The sequence below is a fragment of the Brassica oleracea genome, chromosome C3 (assembly GCF_000695525.1).
Source record: "Brassica oleracea var. oleracea cultivar TO1000 chromosome C3, BOL, whole genome shotgun sequence".
NCBI lineage: Eukaryota > Viridiplantae > Streptophyta > Magnoliopsida > Brassicales > Brassicaceae > Brassica > Brassica oleracea.
Window position 1 is genome coordinate 9,066,952 of NC_027750.1, and position 24,905 is coordinate 9,091,856.

Here is a 24,905-nt window from a genome sequence, read left to right on the forward strand (position 1 = left end):
ACATCTTAACATACCTGTTTTTGCTTCCGGTTGTCGGTGAACTAACCCCATGAATTCGGTTATACTTTGTTGGTATTCTTCCATAAGCAATCTCGTGTTCGAATCCAAATGAGGTCGATCGATCCAAGAACGAAAATAATTTGAAGAAGACATGTTTTTTATGAATCAAATTTGTGTGTAAAGAGAGTAAGAGGGAGGATGAAGATATGGAGTGAATGAAGAGGAAGAGGAGTGCTTGTATTTATAGTTTAAATCCTGCCGACAGACCGAGGAAATTCTGACGGAATTCCGACGCCAACGGCTAGTTCGTCGGAATTTCTTCGGAATTTTTAAAATCTCCCAACGTCTCTCCAACGGCTATAATATATCCTCAGAATTCATCGGTTTTTTCCGAGGAATACATTTTTCCTCGGTATTCCATAAGAATATTCCGACGGATTGATATTTCCTCGGAATTCCGTCGGTATATCCGAGGAAACCAAATTTTGTGTTTCCTCGGAATATCCTCGGAAATTCCTCGGGATATTCCGAGGATTTCATTTTCCGTCGGAATATCCGTCAGAATACCGCTGTTTTCTTGTAGTGACACTTTAAATGGATATAGATCCTTGTTTTTGATCCATTTGAATATCGGGAGAAAAAGAACATCTTTATGTTTTTCGTATGTGGAATTGTAGATAGACAGAAGTCATATATGGCTAGAAAACCAAAGAAAAAATGCACAAATTCTTGTTCTTCTTGGATTCAAAAAGTTAAGTCTTTGAATACAGTGTAAAGAAACTACATCAACAACTTTTGGACGTTAATTAGGTTATTAACTAGGTTGTTCAAAATGATGTTCAATGTCTGTCTTGTTCCGGATTTTGAACTAAATCTTTTTTTTTGGTCAACTTTTTTGAACTAAATCACACCTCTAAACTTCACATCCCTTTTTTTTTTATAAAGGGCTTAGACTTCACATCCATATTATTTACAATGTTATTTAAGCCCTTTGCCCTTTGTGGTAATAAGGTCAGCTAAATTTGTTTATAAAAACTTTAGGAACAAAATAAAATATTAAATGAAATTTCCCAAAATAATTTGTGCCTACCTACATGATTATGATTAGCTATTTTGTTCTTTTAGAAATGAAATGAAATTAAACATCGAAATTGAAATTTAACTCGGAAGTACAGAATATAAATACATTTTTGTCAACAATTTAGTTTAGAAAATACAACTCTAATAAAACGGATAAATCCAGTGGTGTTGTGTAAAATAAAAGGTTCATATCATATAAAAATATATTTTAAGTGATTATCAAATGTAATAGTATTGAAATGTTATTTTGGGTATTTTCCAAACGTTTGCCAAAGTTTACCAAATAATCAAAACTTTTTTTGAAAAAGATCTTAGTCAGAACTATTTGAATACACGTTTTTACAATATCTATGATCCATCACTCATATATTTTGAAATTTGAATTGTTTCTTCTAGAAAAAACAACTTTGAATTATTTCTGTTTTCTAAAATTCTTACTCCTTCAGTTTTAAAATAATCTATGTTTTAGAAGAAAAAAAATTTAAATTTTTTTAAAACATTTTCAATGCTTTTTATTAGTTAATTATGGTAAATTGCAAACTCCGAGAAATTATTTATGTTTATTGAATTTTGATTATTTAAAATTATGGAAAATAATTAATCACAAAATAATGCATTTATAATCAAAATTTAAGATGTTTCTTTTAATATGTGTGAAAACTTTAAAATAATGCCCTTTTTCAAAAAAAAAACTTTAAAATAAACCTTTTCAAAACAGATGGAGTATCTTTTTTACATTTACATCACTTTATTATTAAATCGACAAGGGCTTCAATCATTTTCGTGCAAAATATTTTTCTTGTTTTCAAACCAATGTTAAAAGTAAAACAACTTGTTTACTACTATCGTGAAACTACATTCATTCGTTAGTGCTATAAAACATTAATAGTTTCATTTTTCGGTGCCAAGACAAAACATTAGTCTGATATATATATATATATATATATATATATATATAATAACTGATGCGTTTACCATGGTGTTGTCTAACTTCGGTTTTAGTTAAATACGACAAGTTTTATCACGATAGATGCAGTTTATGATTTTTTATATTTGGCTCTCTGTAATCCAATAAAAACAAATGTTGCTTTTTATATCGAAGTCGCTGACTTAAGAAGTTAAGATGCTTCGCTGAGATTCTGTCCTGTTTTTCTTAAAAAATAGAGGAGAAAAATGATAATTATCCCAAGTTCTTAATTTAGTCAGTGTCTTTTTTTTTTAACTTAATTTAGTCAGTGTCTTTCCATAAAAACTCGGGCCTCCCCAAAATTATTATTCGCATAATCTGTTTATTAAATTAATTATTAATAGTATAAAGAGAAGTGTTGTGTAAAGGAGAGATTGGTTGAATTTTGATGTGAATGTCTTTCATGGCAACAAACATTCACGTTGGAGGCCATTTCTAAAAGAGTCTCGGTCCTAATTTCCGTTTCACGTCATTCTCGTCTCCATAGTGTATTTTTTTGGTGTAAATTTTCATAGTGTATTATCCTAACATTGCCCACTTACTCTCTCTCTCTCTCTCTCTCAAAATTTTTTCTTTTCTTTTATTAATTAATAAAATTGCCTTACAAAGTGTTTTTTTTTTCATTTTTCCTTGTGTTAAAAAGTCAAATATAGGCCGCCATATGACCGTTTTTTCAAACCATGAAATTCTATATATGGGATCATTCGTTTTATTCTTTCAGGCATATATAGTGTGTGATTGGTTTAGTGAGAGTAAAGTGGAGTTAAAAAAAAGAGGTGCAAAACAGAGGGAAATAAAATGATTGAAACGGAGAAAAAAAAAGAAAAATGGAGTAATTAGTGTTACTCTAGCATAACTTATAAAGTAAATATAAGCGTGTATATTTCTCACAGTAACTAGAGTAAAGACGAGAAAGCAACGTTTCACCTGATTGGTAATATTTGAGTGGAACTTAGAATAATTTTAAAGTTAGTAAATATTTACTCTATATTGACCATACAGTCACACCAATAGAAGGTGAGCCTATTTAGTTTTTATATTGCATAAATAAATGATGATAAAATTACATACATCTATTTATATTATTAAAACTGAAATACATTTTGGCACTGTTTGAAAACATGGATAACAATATAATTGATAATTGTTTGGAAACATAGATAACAATATTTTTAAACTTCTTTTTATTCACACATTTAGTCATTGCATTTACAATAAATTAAATTCTTCCTTTTTGTATTTCTTTTTATTTACGGATTCTGTCAATGCATTTAAAATAAATTAAATTTAATTATAATTCCAAAGCTTATCTAACCAAATCGATATTCATATATTGACCATTATTAATAGTGCGTGAATATTAACTAAATCACATGTATTAAAGGGAGAGAACTTTTTTTTTTATATTACATCAAATTGTATCAAATTATATATATTTTTAATATAATATTATGTAAACATTAAAAAATAATATTATCAAACATCTATTATAAAATAATATATTCTACACTATATGTAAATTACAAAACATAAAAAATATACATGAGACTTTTTTTATAAAACATGTGGTTTATGAGTTTACGTTGAACACAAGTTAAATCAAACACATGCGCGGAGATACGGGTAAAGTTCTAGTTAAGAATTATGCAAGGGAAATGGAGTCATGTTTCTAACATACTGTTGGTTCTTTTCACTTTTGATCTTCTAACTTGTTTTTATAATATTTCTAAAAACTTGTTTTTACAAAATATAAACATTGAGTATTTCTTTTATTTTTGTTCAGTTGATCTCTAGTCTCTTAACTATTCCAAACCCAACACAATTATGTTTACGGTATTAACAATTTTTTATTTACAAAACATATCAAAATAATACTCTTTATAAAACATAAAATTGTCAAAGCCCTTAATTATATTACAAAACCTAATAAATAATGTACTTATCCAGGAAGGACTGGACATTTTATTCGTTAGATTTGATTTGATTTATTAATCTTTTTGATTCGATCCCAAAAAAATCTGAATTTCCGTAGATTATCGGAGCAAAGAAAATACTTAAAGTCAATATCCTCAAAAACGAATTAAATCACAAATACTATTATATTTTAAATGGCGGATTTCCGTTCTGCTCCAACATATATGTAAATGAAATTAAAATATATTTTTTAATATAATTTTTATAGTTCTTATTTTAACATACAATTAAATAAATTTAATTCACAAATTTTTAGTTAAATATTAAATGAAGAAAAGAAAATATTTATAAAGTTGTGTCATTTTTTATAGATTTACTTGTGTTGAATAAAACTTATGAGATACCCATTAATATTCATTGATATCCGTAAATATCTGCAAATATTTTAGATATATGTATTTTTTTGAAGCAAAACAAAAAAAAATATTCTAAAACACGGACAAATCACGAATACCAAAAAAATTTACTACTCCATCTATATCACTTTAAGTGATGTTTAAGGATTTTTATTTTATTTCATAATAAGTGATGTTCTCAATATTCTAGATAAAATTTAATATCATTTAAATTTGTAACCAATTACAAAATATTGTATTTTTTATTGGTTGAATTATTTTTATTTAATGATATTTTTATGTAATCAAGATACATTACATAAAATTTGTATTTTCTTAATCTGTGTAAAAACCTTAAACGCCATTTAAAATGATGCATATTAATATTTGCTCTGTGGCTACTCGTTTATATCTTTCTTTGCACCCAACCATCTCACCCTCCTCTGTTTTATTTATATAACTTAGAAAAGAGAGAAGATTGAGACATCTAGAAGCTAATAATTTTTTTTACAAATTTTATACTAAAAACCTCTGTTCAAAAACGCGTCCGCCTGGCCGTTTACTCGCCCGATTAAATGGTGATCGGAAGGCTACCGTGGCGAGGAGGAGGTAATCGGTGGTTCTAGGCGCTGAAACTAAAAAACTTTGAAAAATCGAAATTTCAAGAGCTAAATCGGCGTCTATCTCATGAATCTATTATATTTAGGTGAAATTCACAAGAATCTGTTGTGAAAACTATGAAATCGTGCAAAAAAAAAATGAAGAACAAGTGATTTTGAGATCTGGAAAACGCAGATAAGAGGTTGATGATGGAGGTAAAATCGTATTTTGTCATTCATTAAACTAAAATCAGAAAAATGATGCAAAACAAAGTGTTACCAACTCGAACTCGCGACCCTATGAATTTGTAAGAAAACGACACTGACCGCTAGACTACATAGTCTTAATGTTTATTTGTCACTTACTTAATATATGTACTATAACTAGGCGCCGAGTACGCCCCGCTTACTCCCTGATTATTTGATAACTCGCTAGGCCTAGGGTCACCGTCCGACTAACGCGTAGCGTAATTCTGAACAGGGCTAAAAACAATGAATAAAGAAGATAATGTTAGGAAATATTAATGAATAAAGAAAGATAAGATGTTAGAGTAGTAATACGACTGTCGTGTGTTTAAGAAAAAAGAGAAGAGTCAAAGAAACTGCTTCGAACGCCAACCTATCACGCGCCTCTGCGGTGTCATCGCAGACGTCGCCATTTATAATTACCGTGTAATGTGTCTGTATACCCCTCTTATAGTCCAAATTGTGGATCTATTTACATGTTAAGAGGAAAAATACAAAGGATTTTACCCAAAGATAAATAATATAAAGAATATTCAGACTCTTCAAGAATCAGCAAAATGTTACGGCTAGATGTATAAATATATTTCCAATTAAACAAAGAACGGGATAACCACACAGTTGCCAACGGGAGCAAATGAATGAGCTAGCTGAAACCCAACTTTTATATATTCAAAGTTAAAATTAGTTTCAATTAATATTTAATAATGATGAAATAATATGCAAAATAAATTTTAATCCAAGTAATACTAATTAGTTTTAAATTGCAACTTTATAATAAACTTAAACATTACATGGTATTAAAATCACCCGATTGTTGGATCACTTGATATTAATTTTACAATTGTTCATAAATAAATATAATGAGATTTAAATAAAATAAATTTTCATAATGATAGTTAAATATAATATTAAAAGTAAGTGTCAATTCTCTCATTATCAAATGATCAATTAGTGATCAATTAGTTTTGAGTTGAACACTTATAATAAACTCAAATTTAACAACCAGTATTTGAGTATTGGGACACAGTTGGAAATATAATACTAATAAATAAGTGTTATGGAATTAGGTGAACTAATGTTTATAACAACTCAGACAGAATGCTTAATAGTAACAATTTAACAAATTAAAGTAATTGTTAAAGGAAACCCCAACAATTTTAATTTAAGAAAAATACAGAAGAATACTGGTGAAATTTTATGGCTAACTGGATTCAAGAAAAGCAATATGACTTTGTCGTAAAAAACACCAAAAAAAAACTAAGGATGGACGTTGTTTTCATAATAATTAAGTCAAGAATATATCTTCTTAGTTCGAGTTTATAAGCCTTCAAAAACCTATTATAAATACACACCCCTCAAACGTTTAGTCAGGATTAAATGAACACACGTGAACACCAACCTAGCTCGTTCTCTACAAAGCCTTCAAAAACCTATTATAAATACACACCTCTCAAACTCTCTCCCTTCAACTCTAAGCTTTGCTTTCTTCCTTCTATATTCTCAAACTTCCAGAAAACCTCAAACTTCGAGACGGTGAGATCGTGATCAAAGTAGACATGCGAGGTCCAGGATCATCACCATGTGCTTCGTGTAAGCTTCTTCGAAGACGCTGTGCCAAGGAATGTATCTTTGCACCTTATTTCCCTCCTGACGATCCTCATAAATTCGCCATTGTTCATAAGGTCTTCGGGGCAAGCAACGTCAGCAAAATGTTGCAGGTTCTACTTCGTTCCCATTTTGTTTTATTTTGTTCGGTTCAAAGCTTTCAAAGATGTACACGATCACTTGATATCTATCTAAAACACTTTGCTAATATAAACGTATTTTACTCCCAGAATTCACTTTGATACTCTTTTTAATTATGCTTCCAAAAATTATATGAACATATACAAGAAGTAATAATTAATGGCAACTTCCTTTATATATATAATAAATGGTTACATGGTTGGTATGAATTGTCACAGGAGCTACCGGTTCATCAAAGAGCTGACGCGGTGAATAGTCTGGTTTTCGAAGCAAACGCACGAGTTAGAGATCCGGTATATGGCTGCGTAGGAGCAATCTCCTACTTACAAAATCAAGTCACCCAGCTTCAAATGCAACTAGCAGTGGCTCAAACCGAGATTCTCTGCATCCAAATGCAACACGAGCCAGCTTTACAATCTCATCACGAAGTATTTGAACTAGACCAAGACGACAAAGCTCACTTGCTACACAGCAACAATAACAGCATCAATAACTGCAACAACAACTATAACTTGGCCTATGCTATGTCTTCTGGGCAATTGAACTCTAATTTTGCTTCTCCAAGCAGTATAATACAGATGCAAATGCAAGACCCTCTTAAGCAAGAATCTCTTTGGACTTGACTTAAGCCATTGTTATAAAATTAATATTTGTTGTTTGGAAAACTCAGTGAAGGCTCGACAAGTTTGCTTCGTGGCTATGTTGAAAAAGAAAATTTCTTTTTTTGAAAACTATGGGAACAAGTTTCGTGTAAGAAAAGTAATATATAAGTCAAAAGCTTAAATGCATGCATGTGATGGTGATGAGATGTAGTTAGAAGCTTTGAGAAGTAGATATCTGTTTATTTCTCTTTTAATTTTGTTTCTTACTTTTGTTCCTTTTCGCATCGTCTGAACAATGAAACTGTAGATCTAATTCCAAACCTAATTTAATCTTTTGAAGTCTTCTAGTTTTTTTCTTTACCAACTACACTTCTTTCCCAAAGAAACCCACTCAAAATTTTGTCGCTTTCAAACTATGAGAAAATTGCATGGGTTAATATAAATACTTAATAATTTTTTTTTTTTTTTTTTATAAGATCCCAAAAGCTTTTTAGACCCAAGGATTAATCAGTACGAGGTCCGCAGGATCCGCGTTTTCTTACCACTTAAAGCGTCCCGGGTGGCCAAGAGGAATCGAATCCAAGGCGATACTCATAGCTGTGAGTCCTTTACCACTAGGTCAAGACCAATAGGTTATAAATACTTAATAATTTTTAATAAAGTTATCTTAAGCAAGTTTGCTTTTGCGGAATATATATTCTTATGTATCCTAAAAATGTAGATTTTGTTCCTACTTGCGATAAAGTGAAGTTGAAATCCACTTTTTATACAAAAACAAATCTACATGATTCAACCTGTAAAATTTGTTTGACTTACTATATATATATATATTAATTCGACCGACCTCATTTGATTAATCATAGGCAACACGTTAGAACGTAAAGTCGCCTGTACTGTTGCCTTTGTACTAGACCTTTTCTTAAAAAGAAAATATAATTTTTAATTGATCAAACTCAATTAGAAAAGAGGAGGAGGTGACGTTGAATTTGATTATGATATCTCCATGACTCCATCGCTAGTGTTCATGTGATCAGTAGACGAAAAAAATTCAAAAATATTGCCTGTCGACAAGGGAAAGAATCTTATGACTAAAAACAATCGATCATGTTCTTACAAAAATTATTATATCATTTTCTAATGCTCTTAACTTGTTTCTAACGATCGTTCCAAGCGAGAGAATTTTTTTTTTTTTTTTTGATCAACAGCGAGAGAACTTATAACTGTCTTATTCATATCATAAAATTATTGGGATGATATAAATAATATATCTTCAACTTTACGTAACATTTTTTAATAAGGAAAATAATTATATTTGTCTGTTTGTTGAAACTCTCTTAACTTTTAGTATATTATAGTACATTACACTCATGTATACATCTAGTTAATTATGCATGTCTAAATTTATAAAAAACAAAAACATCAAATTTGGTTATAAAGAAACAAAATTTATGTAAATATATATTGGCCATGTGTTATCTAGTTTCTTTAATCTACCAAACTTAAGTTAATTAAAAAGCAGAAGAGAGAATCCAGATAAATGATTTGATTACAATGACAGAATAACACTAAGCTTTTTTGGACTAATAATAACACTAAACTTTACACACATACTTTCAGACTTGTTGTCGCTTAATTAATTTATGCAGACCTCAACAAACTTTCTGTTGAAATCAAAATTATATATAGCTTCACATACTCGCTCTTCAAATGTACTTATGACAGAAGGATGCGCAACAAAATAGAATATTGTACGAATGACATGAGAATGCTAATTAATTAGTCTAGTGGCATCTTTTTTTTATATAAATAGAGTCTAGTGGCATCTTCAATAATTATATATCTTTATTTTTTTCAAAATGAAATATTATAAGTATATTCTGTTATTATTATTATTATTATTATTATTATTTTAATCATGGGTTATAAAATTTTAATTTTATTATATTTTCTAAAAGATGCAAAAAAATTATAATTTTATCTTAATTAAAATATCATTATATAAATAAATATAAAATCCAATAAACATATAATTTATCTATGAATGTATTGTAGTCTTAGTAAAGAATGAAACCTTTTATTTAAGTATTAACAGGAAATATTTAATTTTAGATATAATATTAATTAATTACATAGAATCATTTTATAAATAAAACAGCTTAAAATTCAAAATTTCCTCTTGAACCACTGAAAACACATTTCTCACATTTTTTTTTTATTTTCTTTCAAAAATAATGGATCATTTAAAATGGTCTAGATTGTGTACTGAACTTTTGGGTTTATTAAAAAAAACTGAACTTATATGTGTATGTACTTTATAGATGACATACATAGGAATAATTAATCGACCATGTGTAAATGTTTCGTCCATCACATGCAAATGCTTTTTTTTTTAACCTTTTACATACAAATGCTTTTTTCATGATAAACTACAGTTATCAAACAACGTAGAAACTGAAAGTATATTTAAAGAACATAAACTACATGTTATAAGAAATATTTCTGAAACAATTAGGTGAAACGTCAAATACCTAGCTAGTCCATGTAATAACTAAAAGTTCTAAATTCTCAAACCAAGATGATATGATATATTAACACGTTTGCTAACAGCATACGATATATCAACAATGTAGAACATATTATTAGCTATAAATTTAAAGAAATTTCCTATGATAATCTCTTTTAGTTTATTTTCACAAAAATAGCCTCCAAAAATGAAAATGACAAAAAAAAAATTTATTAAAAGATAAAAATATATTTATATTCTTTGATTAATTAATCTAGACATAGGTATAAAATTAAGAGGTGGAATTTTGTAGAAACGGTTTCACTTTTTAAAAAAAAAATTAAAAATTTTAAAATTAAAAAAAAAATTATTTTAGTTATTTTTTTTATTAAATATTATTTTGTAACAAAAATTTTAAAATAGTAATGTTATCTCCTGCAGCGGGAGTGTATGGAATGGACAACGATGTAACAGATGGATCGTGCCTCCTGATCTATTAAGTGATGAAAGGCGTTGGATCACAATGGATGATAGTCGAACACAAGATTATATAAGGCCGAGAGCAACGATAGAAAAGTTAGCGAATCAGTCTATCCTGCAAAGTGAGTTAGGAAGCATCGTGTTATTACTTTTCTATTATCATGTTCAATTTAAAAATGTATTTGTTGTATGTTTCGAGATTCTGATACATTGTTAAACCTCAATTGATATTAATAAAATTAAGGCGTTATAAAAAAAATGTAATGCGAGAGATTGTCCATAAATCTATCTGAGCCGCCGAGCCTTTTCAGTACAACGGGGTATAAATGGAGGCCCATTACTCTAATGTTAGGCCTTGAAATAGTTACAACGAATATTGCGGTGCTGGCTTTCGTACTTTTCCAAATCTTTCGAGAAGTGGGACCGCCACCTCCATTTAGTTGACATGTAATAATGAAGAAAGATCATTCTTGTCCATTATCACGTGTCCAAATCTCACCCACACCGAAAGAAGAAGACGATTCGAACTTCGCAATGATAAAGACTTAACATTTGACCACGTTTCTTTTTGTCCCAAGGTTGCATATAAGACTCTCTCACACTCACCATAACCGCTCACTTCTCACCCTATGGATCCAACTGAATCTCACCTACTCAGATTCCGTCACGTGGTGGCCATGCCTTGGCCCGGAAGAGGCCACATCAACCCGATGATGAACCTCTGCAAACGCCTCGTCCTCCGCGACCCCAACCTCACCGTCACATTCGTGGTCACCGAAGAATGGCTCGGGCTCATCGGATCCGACCCGAAACCCGACCGGATCCACTTCGCTACTCTCCCCAATCTCATCCCTTCCGAGCTCGTCCGCGCCAACGACTTCATCGGCTTCGTCAACGCCGTCCACGCTACGCTGGAGGAGCCGTTCGAACAGCTTCTTGACCGCCTCGACTCGCCGCCTCCGACGGCGATCGTCGCCGACACTTACGTCCTATGGGCGGTGCGTGTCGGAGAACGGAGGAATATTCCGGTGGCTTCTCTCTGGACCATGTCCGCCACGATTCTCTCCCTCTTCCTTCACTCCGACCTGCTCATAAGTCACGGACATGCTCTGTTCGAACCATCAGGTAGAAACCACCCCTTAGCTTCACTTTCAGACAACAAAAAGTCTCTCCTTTACAACTGTAACTGATTATATTGAATCTTTTTATTATTATTATATTGCATCTTTTTTATTATTATTATTATTGAAACTTTAGAATCAAAAGAAGAGGAGATTGTTGACTACATCCCCGGTTTACCTCCAACGAAGCTCCGGGATCTACCGCCGTTATTCAAGGATTACCAAGTCTTCAAGAAATGTGAGTTGTGTTTCGACGAGCTCCGGAGAGCTAAGTGTCTTCTCTTCACTACCGCCTATGAGCTCGAACGTAAAGCCATAGACTTCTTAACCGCCAAGCTCGATATCCCGGTTTACGCTACCGGCCCATTAATACCCTTTGAGAAACTCTCCGACGGCAGCGAACCGGATTACATCCGGTGGCTCCATGAGCAACCGGAAAGCTCTGTTCTATACGTTTCCCAGGGGAGTTTTCTCTCGGTTTCTGAAGCTCAGATGGATGAGATAGTGGAAGGAGTTAGGGCGAGCGGGGTCCGGTTCCTTTGGGTGGCACGTGGGGGCGAGTCGAAGCTGAATAAGGCCTTTGAAGGAAGCTCGGGTGTAGTGGTGAGCTGGTGCGACCAGCTTCGCGTGCTGTGCCACGTGGCTGTAGGTGGGTTTTGGACTCATTGCGGGTTTAACTCGACTTTGGAAGGGATGTATTCAGGGGTGCCGATGCTGGCGTTTCCGTTGTTTTGGGATCAGATTCTGAATGGGAAGATGATTGTTGAGGATTGGAGGGTTGGGATTAGGATCGAGAGGAGGAAGAAGGCGGAGGTTTTGATAGGAAGAGACGAGGTCAAGGAAGTAGTGAAGAGGTTAATGGATAGAGAGAGTGAAGACGGGAAGGAGATTAGAAGAAGAGCTTGTGACCTCAGTGAGATATGTCGAGGGGCGGTTGAGGAAATGGGGTCGTCTAATGCTAACATCGACCATTTCATAAGGGGTATTAAACAAATAAAAATATGATATGATCCAATCACGTGAGAAGGAACTTGTACCTGCAAAATAAAGAGAAGAGAAAGCAGTTACTCTCGGGAGGTAGTATAAATAGATGAAATTGTTATTGAGAGAGTTAGATGGTTAGTTTGGAGCCTTGTGGCTTAGGCTTGTTTCTCCTAGGAGATTCAAGATAGCTTTCCTTTGTAACCCTCCGTTCTTGACAGAAATATACTTGACTTCTATCAAAATACAACTTGAGCATTATTATTCGTATTCCTAGTGATATATCTCTTATTAGTCGAAATTGTTCTTTGTTCTGTTCTGTCGAGTCTCCTACCTTGTATATATTTCTAAGAGGAAGGTTCTTGCTCGGAGGTAATGGAGGAATCGGACGTGTCAGGGTCTTTCAAAATGGTTCTAATATTTTTGAAATGCATAAAACACACTCACACAACTTAGATGAAGAAGAAACATCAAGTTATAACTTTAGATTACGAGGCTAGACAAAATATACCTTTCCAGGTCCCAGTTCATAACTGCTCTTAAGTCCTTTGGATAAGAGCGTCTTTAGTCTTTACTGTCGTCTCCCATTGGATTTTCCATTTTGTTTAGTGACAACATAACCCCTTTTTTTGGTCGAACAACTAGTTTGATTTAATCATAAAGCGTGCGTTACACTCCTGATGAGTTTCATCAACAAATTCAAAGACAATAATCTGCCTGATCCTTTGATCAGAGACTTTACTCGTATGCTTCTCCAAGGCTTAGCCACTATCCACGCACACGGTTACGTTCACTGCAACCTCAAACCGGAGAACATCCTCGTTTTCCCTAGCCACATCAACCAACGACAACGGCACGTGCAGACCTTATTTCGAGTTGAAGATTTCGGATTTCGGGTTGTCGAAAAAGGGAGGAGACAGTAGCTGGTGGGAACCTAGTCGTCCGTTTGCGGAACATCGATCTACATGTCTCCGAACTCGGTTTCTTATGGAGAGACAGGGAAAGATCTCGACTTGTGGTCGTTGGGGTGTTGTGTACTGGGAAGGGACCTTGGTGGCATAAGAACTATGAAGTGAGTGATCTCAAGAAGGGGCAAGAGCCACTGATTCCGAGTTACCTTCCTTTGGAAGAAAAACTCTTTATCATGACTTGCTTTTGGCGGAGAACAACAGACGCGACAAGATTGTTAAAGCATATATATGCATGCGTGGAGACGAGCGGACACAGCCTTCTCCTGTGACTGTGAGTGATAATATTAAGGCTAAAATAGCTCTTCAACTGGAAAACTTTGTTAGAAGGAATTTTTCTAAAACCCAAAGCATTCGTGTACCTGCTGCTGCTCAACTCATGCCCAACAAGACCATCATCGCCTAGTTCTGCTCCTGTTCCACTACCTCATCTTTTTTAATCTGTGAATCAAGCTCTCTTTATTGATTTTGTAGAGAATTATGTATATTGACTTTTTGTTTTAAAACTATTCGAGAACTTCGACCACCTCCATCAGTAGGAACTTATGATGGGGTTTAAGGATTATTTTAGTCATAAATTTTGAAATTTTTTAAATTAAAAATCTCTCTAAAAAATGGTTCCAATGGTAAAACCTCAAATAAAGTTCTAAAGAATATTATTCCTTACCATTCCCATACAAACTTTTGTTCACCCTTCATGATTTTTGGATATCTATCCGTATGTGAATCCCTTGTATCAACTCCTCCACCTGCAACAATGGAAACACCACAACCGCAAATCAAAATACTCTCATTCTCATATTCACCAATCAATGATAAAGCAATCAAGAGAAACAATGACCCATTTCCAGAAAAATCAAAATAGAAAGCGTTGATCCGATCCCTTCTTTCTCTAAGCCAAGTGACAAGTTAATCTGGGATCTGACCGGAGAATCTGTTGTTGTTGAGATGGAGATGGTTAGATCCGAGAGAAGAGAGAGAGGTCTTTGACGATGGTCCCTTTGAGATTCGCTTGGTTTAGATCTATGTCGGTTACGGACGAGCATGAACAGAACCAGGATCGCAATTAGGTTTCCGTCACCGCCACCGCCGCAGACCCAAACTCCACCTTCGCCGATTCCTACTCCAATGCCGTAGTCACCGACGCATGTACCCAGCCTCTGCTTGATCTAGTTGACACGTATGGGTTCTTAGTGTCTCTTAAAACTCTCTTTACAGAACCAGTTTTAAAATTTAATTTCTTTTTTTATTTATCTTTTTAGCTTTTTGGTTTAGAAACCCAAGTTAAAAACTCCCGATGGAGCTTCTCTTATGCTTCTGCATGTTTTCTTCTTCTTATTATGCATATAAATATGTTCTCCTTTTACTAGTTGAATTAAATGTGTATGTGTACAGTTTCAATTATGTTAAACTCAGCCTTGGGTTGAGGAGTTAGTAAGATCATGATTATTGAGAATTTTTAGGGTGGAGTTCTTATCAGCATATAAAAACTCGTTTCTTAACTTTTAACTAAAAAGGCTAAGAACCGGTTCTTAAATAAGAGTTTTAAAAGCCGGTTTTTAACTTTTTTAGTTAAAAGTTAAGAGACGGGTTCTTATATTCTGATAAGAACCCTACTCTAAGAACTCCACAATAATCATGTTCTTAAATCTTATCACTTAGGGATTTAACAGTGTAAGTTTTGTAGGGTGTAGCTAACTATATATATATAACACAATTCACTGATCTTTTATAGTGAATAACTTGACATATATTTTTTTTTTTTTTGAACTGGACATATATTATCTTATTTGAAGTTTTTTGACATTAATTAACTTGAAGAAAATTCTCAAAATCTCACGACAAAATACAACAACATTGACGACTGCGTCCGAAAGGTACACATATAGCATTATTAAATGGTGGTTTGTTCACTCCACATCTATCATAACAATTTTCTTTCTTCTTACAAGGTCCTCGGAAATCACAAACCGACGAAGCATCCTTAATTCCTGAATAAACCACCACAAGTAAATATATATTATATATACATGGTAAGTCATTATTTTAAGTTTCTTACTAATATGTAAGATACAAATGGTTTTAAGAGAATACTAAGAGGAAAAAAAATCAAACTTACGAGTGGATTGAACAACAATGAAAACTGAAGCAATGATTAAAAGAGCAACAAAGTAAAGTTTTGATGATGCCATCCTAAAGTTAAAAATTAAGCAATATAAAATGGATAATGATTATTTTACTACTCACAACATGAATTATCTATCTCTGTGGTTATTATATAGCCAAAATTTTAAATAATATATAGTAACTGTAAGACGTTATAAAAGAAAATATTAACTGTAAGACGTTTTAAAAGAAGTATCTTCAATTAAAGTTTTGGTGCGTTTTTGGATTGTACATACACCTATGTATAGTTACATACCATTATAAGTTAATACCAATTAATTACATTCATTGTCAAATTAGTAAAAACGTAAGTATTCATTATTTTATACAAGAATATACATTAAGATCTAACCAAAAAAAGTATCTCATATATATTAAAAAGAAACATTAATGAGATATTCATGTGTCATCACCACAATAAATTTTAGAATCCTTAGAGAAATATGTTGGTCCATCTAAATATTTAATAAGATATTTTTTAAACCAACCATAAATTTATTATTAATATCTTTCATTCATTCCTTAAATAAAAACTAATGTATATATATGAAAATTAATGATTTAAATAATAAATATTTGATTAAAATTAGTGTATACTCTACCATATTTGTTTAAAATTAAATCAATAAAATAAATTAAACAACTACATTAACTATATAATAAAATTTAGATTTTTCTATATGTTATATTTCATTTTTTTTAAACGACTATAAATTACTAAAACTGTTAAAAGTTTCGCATTCAAATTTTTGTGATTCATGGTTTAATATTTTTGTTATGATAAGATACAAATGATTACAAAATCATATAACTAAAAAGTTTTACTTAATATAAAACGTAAAAGATATATATATATTTGATTGTCACGTGACTGATCTCTTTCTTCTGATTAGTCTCGGATTTGATTGTCACGTGACTGATCTCTTTCTTTTTTGTTTAAAAGGTTGGGTCCAAACTTTTAAAACACCAGAGACATAGTGTCAAGCACTGATATTTTCAACGCTGGCGCTTTTTTATCTACTCTTTTGAATATCCTTGCAATCACTTGTTTGAAATGCATAAAACACACTCACACAAACCTTTTCCATCCCACCTCTATTTCTATCTCTATATTTTTCTTAAAATAGATAAACTCTATTATAGATGTGAAAATGTTCAAATGTATATCTCTATAATAGAGTTCATCTATTTATAAGAGAAAATATAGAGATATGCTATTTTCACCTCTAAATATAGTAATTTTCCTCTATATTTTTTTCTAAAATAGAGAAACTCTATTATAAAGGTATACATTGGAGCATTTTCACCTCTATAATAGAGATCTTTATCTTAGAAAAAATTATAGAGGTGTACATTGGAGACGCTATTAGACGAAGAATAAACATCAAGTTATAACTTAGATTACGAGGCTAGACAAAATATACCTTTCCAGGTCGCAGTTCATAACTGTTCTTAAACCATGATTAACCCGAAGTTCTTAAAGTGAGGTTTTTAGCGGAAGTTAAGAAACTGTTTCTTAACTTTTAATTTTCGTTAAGAACCATATTATAAGAACCCCAAGTTATTCATGTTATTTAAGTCCTCTGGATAAGAGCGTTTTAGTCTTTACTGTCTTCTCTCACTGGATTTTCCATTTTGTTTAGTGACAAAATAACCCTTTTTTTAAGTGACAGCACAACTTTTAAAAAAGGAAACTAAGACATTTTATTTTTAGTCAAATTCTAATTTTGTAACGACAATAGTCTAATACAAGTCCAACAGAGTGAAAATTGTTTTCACTGTGCGGATTAAGATTTTTTTTTTATAACGCTGATTTATTATATAATCTTACAATTATGATACGAGAAAAATTACATAGGCGATTCGACAACCGACAATACTACCTGTCTTATGAACACCTACGCCTAACTGCATCAGTTGGAGTCGTCCTATGAAGATCTAAGTCTAACCAAATTTACTTACACCATATTGAAGATCTCTTGTAAACCTTTCTTCCGTAGTCTGCCTAATTGTTTAATAAATCGCTATTTCCGGGATTTGAAACTTGAATTTTCTGTAATCTACAATAAATTGCATAGTCTGGGATTCGAACCCTAAACCTGGGTGTAAAAACCTTTAAACCTTAACCAATAGGCTATGGTGCTTTCACGATTAAGATTTTTTTAGAGCGGGTAAGAAAATGAAAAAAATTGTCCAAAAGCAAATTCGTAAAATGATTGATCCAACGATTAGAATATATTAGATTGTGGGAAGTGGGAACAAAGGCAGATTTTGTTACTTTCCTTTTTGCTTGGTGACTCCATCATTATTTTTTGTTGTGAAATAGAAAAAGGAAATTGGAAGTTGTCGACGCGGTTATCCTTATATGTATATACTATATTTGTTGCGACTCGCTAACCAAACATTATTTGCTAATTCTCTCAGATTTCACTTCAGTTAGGGTTTCTTTCTTCTAACCTTAGAGAATCCATCTTCAACTGTTTGCAATGGCAAGACCAGATTTGTTCTTTGTTAAGCTTCTTGGCAAAGGTTCCTTTGGTTCCGTCAGTCTCTATCAAGGCCTTCGCTACGACGGCGCTATGGTCTCCGTTGCCGTTAAGACCTCCGACAGTCAACATGCAGAGTCTCTCTTCAGAGAGGTACAAATACTGTCTGAATTCAAAGGGTGTCCGAGAATCGTCCAGTGCTACAACACCAGTGTGAAAGGAAGTCTCAACCAATTTAATGGTTGCGTGGAGTACAAGATTCCCTTGGAATACGCTCCTGGTGGAAGCCTGATGAGTTTCAACAAAACATTCAAAGACAATAAGTTGCCTGATCCTTTGATCAGAGACTTTACTCGTATGCTTCTCCAAGGCTTAGCCACGATTCACGCACACGGTTACGTACACTGCGACCTCAAACCAGAGAACATCCTTGTTTTCCCTAGCTACGCCTACAAGAACGGCGCGTGGAGATCTTCTTTCGAGTTGAAGATTTCTGATTTCGGCTTGTCGAGAAGGGAAGGAGACAGTAGCTGGTGGGAACCTAATCATCCGTTCGCGGGAACATCGATCTACATGTCTCCGGACTCGGTTTCTTACGGAGAGACAGGGAAAGATCTCGACTTATGGTCGTTGGGGTGCTGTGTACTGGAGATGTACACTGGGGAGGGACCTTGGTGTCATAAGAACTATGAAGTGGATGATCTCATGAATGGCCAAGAGCCGCTGATTCCAAGCGACCTTCCTTTCGAAGCAAAACTCTTTATCATGACTTGCTTTGCGCCTAGGACAAAAGACGCGACAAGATTGTTGAAGCATATATTCGTGCGTGAAGACGACGGGAACAAGATCACACAGCCTTCTCCTGTGAGCGATAATATAAAGGCAAAATCAGCTCTGCAACTGGCGAACTTTGTTAGAAGGAATGTTTCTACAACCAAAACCATTCGTGTGCTTGCTGCTGCTCAAGTCATGCCTAACAAGACCATCATGGCCTAGCTTTGCTCCTGTTCCAATACTTCTTCTTTAATCAGTATTTCTCCTTTGAATAGTTGAATTGAATGTGTATAAGTTCGCGTGGAGATTGTTTATTTCTTTAAATTGTATAACTTCCATGATTATCTGTAATCACACTTAAGTTTATCATAGCTTTAACTTGGAGGTAACAGAACTGTTGCAGGAGGAATACTCAATCAACTATTTCTTTAATGGGATGTTGGCAAGTAGACTAAAAGTTGTATAATACAGATTCATATTCAACTGTTGCGAAAAATAACAATTTTTGAGCATTGATATAACAATTTTCCAAATTTGGGGTTTTGTGGTTTGTTTGTATTCATTCCACTCTTCGCTGACTGTTTTCAAAGTTGCGCCTTTGCTTTCTTTTTTGCCTTTTTTTTTTGTTGCCTCTCTCCCCATTGGACGGGCACTTGATCCTACTGAGTTTGATCCTACGGAGTTTGAATCACTTGCATCACTCTCTCGGGATCTTTTAGATCCACTACTTGTCGAGCCAGTATTTCCTCCTACTTGACTACCATAGCGCGGTTGATCACGAACAGCAAGCCACTCCGACATTAAATTGAATTGTTCATTCTTACCACTTGAATATAATTCGTGCGCTTTTGCCAATACATCATTCTCCGACCATCCACTTTGTTGCATACGCCTAGCATTATCGTAAGCGCCACTCCATTTGCTCAACTTTTTATTCATATAGTTGAAATGATTTCGGCATGAAGCTCCATCACGGGGAGGATCAAATGAGCAATGTTCATTACAATACTCAGAAATTTTACTTCAGTATGCTTCGCTTTTTTGGTTTCTGCCAACAATGCTGTCTGTTCCATATTTAATCCATCCACTAAGTAGGACCAAATTTTGATCGGTCGTCCACTTAGGGCTTCTACGGCGTGCTTGAGCTGAATCATCTGCATTTGCATCTGGAATGGGTTTACTAACACCGGTCATGCTACCAAGAGCTATTTGGGTAGAAAATTCGGGAAATTCATCTGCTCTCAGAACATTTTCCTCACCCGTTGGAGTAGAAGAAACATGAGGTGTTTGAGAAAAATATTGCATCATCGATCCATAATTTAGAGGATAATTCGGGACAGATGATGGCATGAAGAAATTTGGTGAAAAACCATAATTTGGCAAATTTTAGGGTTGGTTGGAAGTTTGGTTCTGAAATTGATAATTGTTGGGATTTTGGAAATTTAAGGGAAAACTAGAAGAGTTTTGAGTGTTAAAAGGATTATTATTGACATCCATTTAACAAAAAAGAAGGTTTAAAATACTAAAATAGTTGATTATAATGAAAAATGATGTTTTTTTTTCTATGTCGAAATGAGGTGAGAGTGGTCTCTATTTATAGAGGAAAACAAATCTTGAATTTTGATATAATTTTTATTTTTTTCAAAAAAGTTTTATTATATAAAAATTGCGTTTGAATTATTGGGTGAGAAAAAAAATCAAAAGTAATCTGCACAGCCAATCAGAAGACAGTATTTAAATCTTATCCAGATTTAAAAAAAAAAAAAAAATCGTGATACTCCGTGCACGCTCCAAATGTTATAGCCAACCATTTTGTGACAAGTGGCAAAGCGGACCCCAATTTTATTTTTTTCAGCTGTTGAAACTTTACAACAGATGAATATACCACGTAGATAACAACATTTCTTCAACATCCTCATTGCATCACTTTCAACAATTGATAAAGTGTTTCAACACCCCCATTGTGGGTGGTCTAAGTAGTCTAAAGGAAGCAGTCGCCAATGTTGTTGTATTTTATCGTGAGTTTTTGAAGATTTTCTTATATTTAATTAATGTTAAAATAAAATTTCTAATAAAAATATATTAGGTTATCCCCTAAATATTATTTCTGACTAATTTTTTTTTGTTATGTACCATCAACACATTCATTATCAAAATGACATGGATTAGAGAAAATGACATGTTTCCATTATATTATGACATGTACAATTTTTTAATGATAATTTTTTTTGGTAAAAATCATAAAATAAAATAATAGCTAAAATTTTTTTAACAATGTTTTTTTTGGTTTTGGTAAGATTCTTAAAATAAGATAATAGATAAATTTGGTTACATACCAAAAAGTTTAAATCAAAATACATAATTATGTTAACATACTAAAAATAATAAAATTAAAAGTATAAGAAATTTTCTAGCCTAAATTAGGAAAATTTAATTTTTTATAAATATTTATCTTATTCAAAAAAATATTTTAATTTTATTTAATAACCACTAAATAAGATAATTTTAATTAAAATCAAATTTATGTATAATTAAATCTTTAAAAAATTATTTACATTCATAAATCATCATATAAAGACTATTGGTTAAGATTCCAAAATTTTAAATTTATCTAAACTTATTTAAATTTTAATAATTGTTTATATGTAATCACCACATCATGCCTTAGGACATCTCCAAAACTACTCCATTTTCTACTCCAAACACCATTTTTAAATAAAATATGCTCCAACCACACTCTATTTTTAATTTCAAAATGGAGTAATGGATAGAATACTTCAGATTACTCCATATGGAACAATTACTCTATTTTGGATTTGAACTTTTTTAATTTATAGAATGATCCTTTAAATATTGAATGTTTTTATTTCATATTTAAATAATATTCAAAAATAGAAAATAAATAAATATGATATTCCATAAGAGATTATTTAATAATTTTACATAAAACTTGCGTAAACTAATAAAAATACCAAACTAAAATAAAAACATAAAATAAATATAACTTAAAATAAGTGATTTAATAATCCGGTAAATCTTTAGAACGGCCATGATCAGTGAAGTATTTCCAAAACAATGAAAATGTCCAATTTTAAAATTTATTGCCCAATTTTTATTTTAAATTAGAATAAAAGTTAACCAAATTTTTATATAAATATATTTATTTTGTCAAAATTAATTATAATGTTATTATTAAAAAAAAAAATTTTTGCTTAAAAGTCAGAATGTTATGTATAGATAATTATTTTAAAACTGTATATGACGCATGAAACTATCTAATTCATTATAATTTATAAGAAATTTGTGTGACTGTGTTTAAATATATACTAGATTTAAACCCGCATATACGTGCGGATATACATATATATGTTTGTTTTTAAAATAATATTTAAAATATATAAGTTATAAATATATATATTTAATGTCAATTTTTATGTATATAATATTATTTTGAAAATTTTAAATTTGTTGAAATTTGTTTTTGATGAAATTGTACTAATCTTATATTAATCACTTATTTTTGTTTATTTATTAAAAATGCAACATCATATTAATACTTAATTCTAAACATTAGTTTTATATGAATTATTACAAATTTTATTATTTTTTTGTCTAAAATTGTTTTATTCTTGAAATGTTTGTATGTGACCAAATTAAATTATTTAATATTATATTTTTCAAATATAATTTTATTTAATACATTATATTTCTGTTTGGGGTTTTTATTTTTACTACAAACATCAAACATAAAATGTTTCAACAAATAAATTATTATTTATTTTGTTTTATATAAAAAAATTATATGATAATTTTAAAAAGAAAACAGAGTGGGAGAGAGAGTTTGTTGCAGGAAATGGCGATTCCGGTGAGGAGAGAATGAGTGTTCCTCAGGCAAGCTCTTCGCGTAGTTTCTCGCATCCGAATCTACTGTGGGCCTCCATCCACTTGGTGTTCTCAAAATAGGCAATGTTGGAGATTGTTGACTTAAGCTTCTTCGAATTTTTCTATCCTTGTGTAACCTGAGAATGAAATGCTAGGTTGTTTCATGTTCAGCCTCTGAGATCTTGATTCGTTCTCGTTGTGCCATATTATATCATCTTTTCGACTACTCCACAAGAGCATCATTTTGGCTGTTCTTGCCAACTGTGCTCTGAAGGGTTTGCTCAAACCTATCTACATCTGTAAAAAGTATATCTATACTGCTTTGTTATTGTACTATTCCTCGCCATGCATCATACTTCTTTAAGTAGTTTAACATACTGGAAGTAAATAAGGGAGACGGAGACATGATCGTGCTGGGTTCAGACTGGTTTTTCCTTTGATCATGAGATTATTTCATAGTCTACCAAACATGGAGTGCGGTTATGTCCAATGAAGCTTATAGTCTTGAAAGTTCTTTTTAGGGATATTCAAAAGGCAACACAAAAGTTCACAGCCATTCTCGGGCAAGGATCTCTTGGTCCTGTGTTCAAAGCGGTTATGCCCATTTGAGTATAAGCTGCAGCAAAGGTTCATGCCTCTAATCCATGTCAAGGGGATAGAGAGTTTTAATGCCCAACGAAGGATTAGCTACAGCAAAAAATTCATGCATTGTTGGAAGATACTGTGTTCTACTTTGAGTACAGAACACTCTGTATACCAACAATCAACCCGTTTCATTCACCTTAAGGTACATCTCGTTGTTTGATGACAAGATAAAGTTGGATGCTTCTTAAGGTTACGCACAAGTTTGTGAAAATTACTCTGTTCAGGGTGTTGACTTCTTGTAAAGGTGCACATAGAGCATTATTAAAAGGTGGTTTGTTCACTCCACATCTATCATAACAATCTTCTTTCTTCTTACAAGGTCCTCTGAAATCACAATCCGACGAAGCATCCATAATTCCTGAATTAGCCACCAAAACATTAAATGTATATATATAAGATACAAATGATTTTATAAAATAAAAAGAGAATACTATGAGGAAAAGAAAACTTACGAATGGATATTGAACACTACTAACAAGAGCTGAAAGGATAATTAAAAGAGCAACAAAGTAAAGTTTCGATGATGTCATCCGGAATTTAAACGTTTTAGGAATATAAAATTGATAATGATTATTTTTTATTACTCACAACATGAATAGTCTATATATGCGGTTTTTATAGCCAAAATTTTTAAATAATTTATAGTAACTGTATCTTTTAAATTTTAAAATAGTATAAATATATTAAATTTAGAGATTGTTTTTTTCCAATTGTACATACACATATGTATAGTAACAAATATTAGAAGTTAATTAATAGACATTATTAAAGAATCATAGTCAAATTATTGAAAGATATAAGTACTCATTATTTAATACATGTATATACATTAAGATGCATGCACTTATTGCTATAAATAATCTATATTTAAAAATATTAGTAATATCATAATATTGTATATCCATGTTTAAAAATAGTTAATAACACATTGCCATACAATTTCCGTATATTTCCAAATACTTTTAAGTATTTTGATCTATCTATTTATCTATACTATTATTTGAGAAATGAATTTGCGTAGTTGTCATGTTCTTTATGATTTTAGGTTGAGTTATTATTTTTAATAAAAAATTTATCTAGACTTGTTAAAGTCGTTGATATCTTTGATGAATAATCATATAATTTATTATTTAACTGATTACAAATTAATATTATAAAAAAGATCTCAAAAAATAAAAAGATCACATGTTGAAAAAAGAAAAGACAATTCCATGTATTTATTTTGTGTTTATCTACATATTTTTTCTTATTATTAATTTATAATTGATATTGTATATACACATATAATAATTAGCTTTATAATTATACTAAAATATTAAAAATAGTTTTATAAGAAATAACAAAAAAATA

The 24,905-nt window shown here is 31.8% G+C and overlaps 3 protein-coding genes and 1 pseudogene across 3 annotated transcripts; all 4 read left to right on the plus strand.

The window, feature by feature from the left end:
- Positions 1–6,578: 6,578 nt before the first annotated feature.
- Positions 6,579–7,705, plus strand: LOC106333127 (annotated as a pseudogene).
- A 3,277-nt stretch (positions 7,706–10,982) lies between these two features.
- On the plus strand, positions 10,983–12,900 carry LOC106329408 (UDP-glycosyltransferase 87A2-like). The gene is made up of 2 exons (XM_013768055.1): positions 10,983–11,657; positions 11,790–12,900. The coding sequence occupies exons 1-2, from the start codon at positions 11,162–11,164 to the stop codon at positions 12,656–12,658; spliced, it is 1,365 nt and encodes a 454-aa protein (XP_013623509.1). The 5' UTR covers positions 10,983–11,161; the 3' UTR covers positions 12,659–12,900.
- A 265-nt stretch (positions 12,901–13,165) lies between these two features.
- LOC106334267 (serine/threonine-protein kinase 33-like) lies at positions 13,166–14,008 on the plus strand. Its single transcript, XM_013772570.1, is given in 4 exon segments — positions 13,166–13,473; positions 13,475–13,568; positions 13,571–13,666; positions 13,669–14,008. Coding segments are annotated over 4 exon segments (555 nt in total). The 5' UTR covers positions 13,166–13,314; the 3' UTR covers positions 13,875–14,008.
- A 4,246-nt stretch (positions 14,009–18,254) lies between these two features.
- LOC106329822 (mitogen-activated protein kinase kinase kinase ANP1-like) lies at positions 18,255–19,250 on the plus strand. Its single transcript, XM_013768447.1, has one exon. The coding sequence runs from the start codon at positions 18,255–18,257 to the stop codon at positions 19,248–19,250; it is 996 nt and encodes a 331-aa protein (XP_013623901.1).
- Positions 19,251–24,905: the final 5,655 nt, after the last annotated feature.